This window comes from Macrobrachium nipponense, chromosome 20 (genome assembly GCF_015104395.2).
Source record: "Macrobrachium nipponense isolate FS-2020 chromosome 20, ASM1510439v2, whole genome shotgun sequence".
Classification (NCBI taxonomy): domain Eukaryota; kingdom Metazoa; phylum Arthropoda; class Malacostraca; order Decapoda; family Palaemonidae; genus Macrobrachium; species Macrobrachium nipponense.
The window spans coordinates 74,313,699-74,318,698 of record NC_061089.1 but is presented as its reverse complement, the minus strand read 5'-3'; the positions used below and the strand labels follow the sequence as shown (position 1 = coordinate 74,318,698).

General features: G+C 35.4%; 1 protein-coding gene across 2 annotated transcripts in view; it reads right to left on the bottom strand.

The window, feature by feature from the left end:
• LOC135195104 (ras-responsive element-binding protein 1-like) overlaps positions 1-5,000 on the bottom strand; it is a 276,732-nt gene that overhangs the window by 101,150 nt on the left and 170,582 nt on the right. The window contains exon 2 of one of the 2 annotated variants that reach the window (XM_064221484.1): positions 952-996. The exons of the other annotated variant lie outside the window; for it this stretch is intronic. Coding sequence (XP_064077554.1) covers positions 952-996 — 45 coding nt within the window. The remainder of the gene's footprint in view (positions 1-951; positions 997-5,000) is intronic. 2 annotated transcript variants of the gene reach the window in all.

The following is a 5,000-nucleotide window of genomic DNA, read 5'->3' as shown; positions in this document are numbered from 1 at the left end:
CAAGTACACAATCTCACACAATCAAACATACACACAGACAAGCACAGCAGATACGGAGAAATAAGGAATTAAATAAAATTAATGTGAAAAGTAGTTACAGTTATACAACTTCAAATATACAAGCTCTCGCACACAATAGACAACGCTTTGGCGCGAGACAGCTCTCTAATTACCCAAAAGACATAAATTAAGTACGTAAATAATTAAAGAGAATATTCCTTCACATAATAAACGCGTCCTACTTATTTCGAAGTTCAAAAAGAATCGAGTTTCATAAGTTTTATCATAAAGCTCGGACGATCTACATTCGCAAACCTCGATCTGAGAACCCAACTTCTCCTGTACATCAGAAAGAAAAATGACATCGTCTCGACTTCCATGAAGTCAAGTCACATGAGCTAATACACCCATGCCATAATTCGAGAAAAGAAGTCGTGCTTTGAAAACTCTGACCTTTACTTTGTAATACTGACACACACACACACACACACCCCTAGAGGGCATGGCCGCATAAGAAATCAGAGAACTGGTTTCCGGGTTAGATTCTCATAAAATATATTTCGCAGTTTTTATGAATCTTTATGCTTGTTAACACACCAGAAAATACAAGGATTATACGTATTTATGTATATATGGAAGTGTATGTATATAAACACACATATGGATACATTTATTACGCATCGGTCGTATAAGAAACCGAGAGGAAACTGGTTTCGGGGTTTGATTCTCTTGAGAGAGAGAAACCGCTATTTTTATAAGTTTTGACGTCTGTTAAACACACCAAAAAATATACAAGGCTTATACACATCTACGTCTGTTTGTATGAGTTTTGATGTCTGTTAACACACCAAAAAAATATGCAAGGCTTATACATTTCTACTTATATATGGAAGTGTATGTATACAGACATGCAACTATGTGAGGATACATATGCAACGTATCATTTCTTACCCTTCTTTTTCGCCTTCTGGCCGCAGACCGGGTAGCTGCGCTCACCTGAAACGAACAAAGAAATTTAATAAAAAGAACTTAGGACAAATCTATCAACAATTATAATCAAATACTTATAATACTTATTACTTCCCCCAAAAAATACCTACAGGCATCATTTAAAGTTAATATTTTTCAAAAAGAAATTACAGTATACAATTGATCAAGGCACTGTAAAATCAGCTATGATTTCTTGAATACTTCAAGATGATCTAATACGTTATTTGGTCAGTCTAATACGACAAATTTATTAAAAATTATAATAAAAAAATTATAGTGCTTATTACTACCCCCAAAAAATCTAGTCATTATCCAATGTTAATATTTTGCAAAAAAAAAAAAAAAAAAAAAAAAAAAAAAAAAAAAAAATTACAGTATACAATTGATCAAGGCACTATAACTTCAGCTATGATTTCTTGAATACTTGAAGATGATCTAATACGTCGTTTGGTAAGTGTTACTTCGTTGAGTCCGCGAACCACAACCTTAAAACTAGTGATTCGAAGGCTACACTAGGGTTCTTCCTCACTTCAACACCTTACCACTCTTTTACAGGCGACCTTTATGCAAGAGCCCGTGCTGACATAAGGCCAGAAAGAAAAAAAAATTGTTCCAGTGACCTAGCCAACCAAAAACCAATTTTGATTTAGGAAATATCGTTTTCTATCTATATACTCAGAGAGAGAAGAGAGAGAGAGGAGAGAGAGAGAGAGAGAGAGAGAGAGAGAGAGAGAGAGAGAGAGAGAGAATTATCAGATAAAAAGGGGAAAATCCAAAGGCCCCAAGAACCATAACCGTCCAAAATGGCGCAGTAAATATTAAATAAAAAAAAATTCAGATATACACAACTTATCACAGATGAGAGAGAGAGAGAGAGAGAGAGAGAGAGAGAGAGAGAGAGAGAGAGAGAGGGTGCAATCGCATGTTTACCACAAATTGTGAGAGAAAACGGGACAAGAGTCTGCTGATCCTAACAAAATTATTAAACAACTCAGTCCAAATATGTTATGCATAAATCTTAAACGTGAAAAAAAACTAAAAGTTTAAAATTATCTGACGTAACTTTAAAATCGCCCCTAAGTATAAACACATTAATCCTCCCTTGCACCGCTGCATTGGAAGCAGGATATCTCAGTATCATGGTGTAGAGAAAAAGGATGCGCTTCTAGGAATTGCTGAACAAAGAACGGGAGAAACGTACGAATGCAGACGCTGAAACGTTGACCCACAGTAACCCCGAAGCAATACCAACAAAATATCAGCTATAGATAGTTTATATTCTCTCTCTCTCTCTCTCTCTCTCTCTCTCTCTCTCTCTCTCTCTCTCCCCACCACCGAGTGGCCAGGTAGTAACTGCGCATAAACTGTCCACCCCTTCCCAGCCCCTTTCTAATCTTCAGTTGTTGCGACTTATAAGAATACAGTCATGTTGTTAGGAGTTGATGTTCTCTCTCTCTCTCTCTCTCTCTCGTGTATTTTAAAAGGAAACTATTTGCTTTGTCTCTGAGATAGGTATTTATAAATACTACTCACTATGCACTCTTATTTTGAAGTGAACTTTTACTCACGCATATCAATAGTTTGTATATGAACTTTTTTTCTAGCAACACTTCAGTTCCATTGTACAACTGAAAGCTACTCTGTAATACCTACTGTAAATTTTGTGGAATAAAGGCATTTATTATTATTATTATTATTATTATTATTATTATTATTATTACTAGGAAATTAGGGGGAGGTTGGGGGGGGGGGTAGGGGGGGGGGGATGAAACCCCATTATAAACCATTTTAGGGGTCCCCACTATAACCCTGCCAAGTTTCATGCCCATCGGACCAGCCGTTTGGCCGTGATTGAATGAGAGACGGACGGACAGACATATCGCCCATTATTATAAGATTATTATTATTATTATTATTATTATTATTATTATTATTATTATTATTATTATCAAGTGGTCGAAGGAGCAAGAGTCTAACAACACCAACAACAGTTGCTTGGTCGTAATAACTCGCATAAAATAAAACCGAACACAATAAATACAACGCAGAAAATCGAGAAAGCAACGTAGAAAAATCACACAAAAATAACCCCAACTGAAATGCTAAATACGCAATCACTGATACCGCGGCCACACAAAATATATCACTCGTCACCGATGTGGCGAAAACCGAAAACTCCTCTGGAGCAATATCGATAATTCTGATAAAATACGATACTGATAATTCAAGACTTTATCTTTGGGTACTTTGGAGGAGAGAAGTGAAACACAGAGGAAAACATTATAACGCGAGACGAGACTTTTTAAGTCCACTCTCAAGTCTTTTTTTTTTTTTTTTTAGGGGTCAATCACACTTCCAATAATGACAACAACAACGTAAGCAGCCGCCATGTTTGTTTGTGTTGTTTTGAGGTCAATCACACGGACAACAGTGACTCAATCACACGGACAACAGTGACAAAAATAACAGAAATTTCTGTCTATGGTACGACACGTATTATCATAAGCCTTTCGTGGACAATTTATTCCTGATATGAATTCAAACCCGCAGTCTTTTGGTTACATTGCACTAAAATACTGACTCATTTACGAAATTTGGGGGTCTAGCCCAGCCCCTGGGGTACTTTTTGGCCAGTCTGCCTAATGTAGTGAAGAGAGGAGTTTTTGGTCCGCAAGATAAAGAGCCAGAAATTAAATGAGATCAAGTACTAGGATCTATGAATGTGGAATAGGAGAAAACCCCACTGTCACACTAAGAAGTTCTCGTCAAAAAGGTTGGACAGCACGATTGAAGAAAGGAAAAAGGAACGGATTTTAAATGTAGATCATTTATATACATTCGGACAATTCATACTTAGATGTCATGTCTTTTCGTTTCTTTAAAATACATTTTCGAAGCCAACAGCTTGGCTCAATAGAAGAAGAGGAAAAACACAACGCTACGACGAGGAAGTTGAAGCTCTCTGCTGTAGAGGGATAATTCATATATCTCTTTGCAAATGTCTTGATATTCTTTTTACTCCTCCATTAAAGGCAAACCGATAATCCTTACCGTTCATAATACACTCCAAAACCATACTGGTTAGTTTGTATACCAATTTCTCATCTGAGTCACAGAACACATGACAGCTCGAGGGTATACGAGTAAGTCTTCCTATTTCATGACTTTAAAAAAAAAAGGTAAAATATAAAATATGACTCAGTCTGTTGGTCTGAGACGCTTAACATTTGACTATTTAATGGCCGATATCGTACCATGCCTCCTCTCCACTATTCAACTTGTAAAGGCAACGCTCTACAATTAGATTCATTTGGCAATACCTGGCATCGTTTTTTGTTTGTTTGTTTGTTTGTTCGTTTTGGACTTTAATGCTTTTTAGAAACACTACAATATCTCCCTCTTTAAATTCTCTCTAGCGTTCATGCATCTGCAGTGGTGATTATAAAATCACCACTAATTTCGTAACTCTGTCTCATCAAATTTTTTAAATGTTCTGTCTGGATGCCATTATTATTTCAGAACAAAAATGACAAAACAATCAGAAGAGCGAGATTTTGTCCCATCGTCCATGATTATTGTAAGTTGTCAATGTCCACATCTTCAGGAATAATCTACACAGGAATTGTATCTAACCCTCAGGTTGTTGTAAACTCAAATTCATATTTCATTTCCAAGAATAATATAATAATAATAATAATAATAATAATAATAATAATAATAATAATAAACAAAAACATAGGCGACAACTCTCAGGTTGTTGGAACAACTCCCATTCATGTTTAATTTCTATCAATAATAATAATAATAATAATAATAATAATAATAATAAACAAAAGCATAAGCGAGAACTCTCAGGTTGCGGGTACAACTCCCGTTCATGTTTAATTTCTTACAACAATAATAATAATAATAATAATAATAATAATAATATAATAATAATAATAATAATAATAATAAAAATAAACAAAAGCATAAGCGAGAACTCTCAGGTTGCTGGTACAACTCCCATT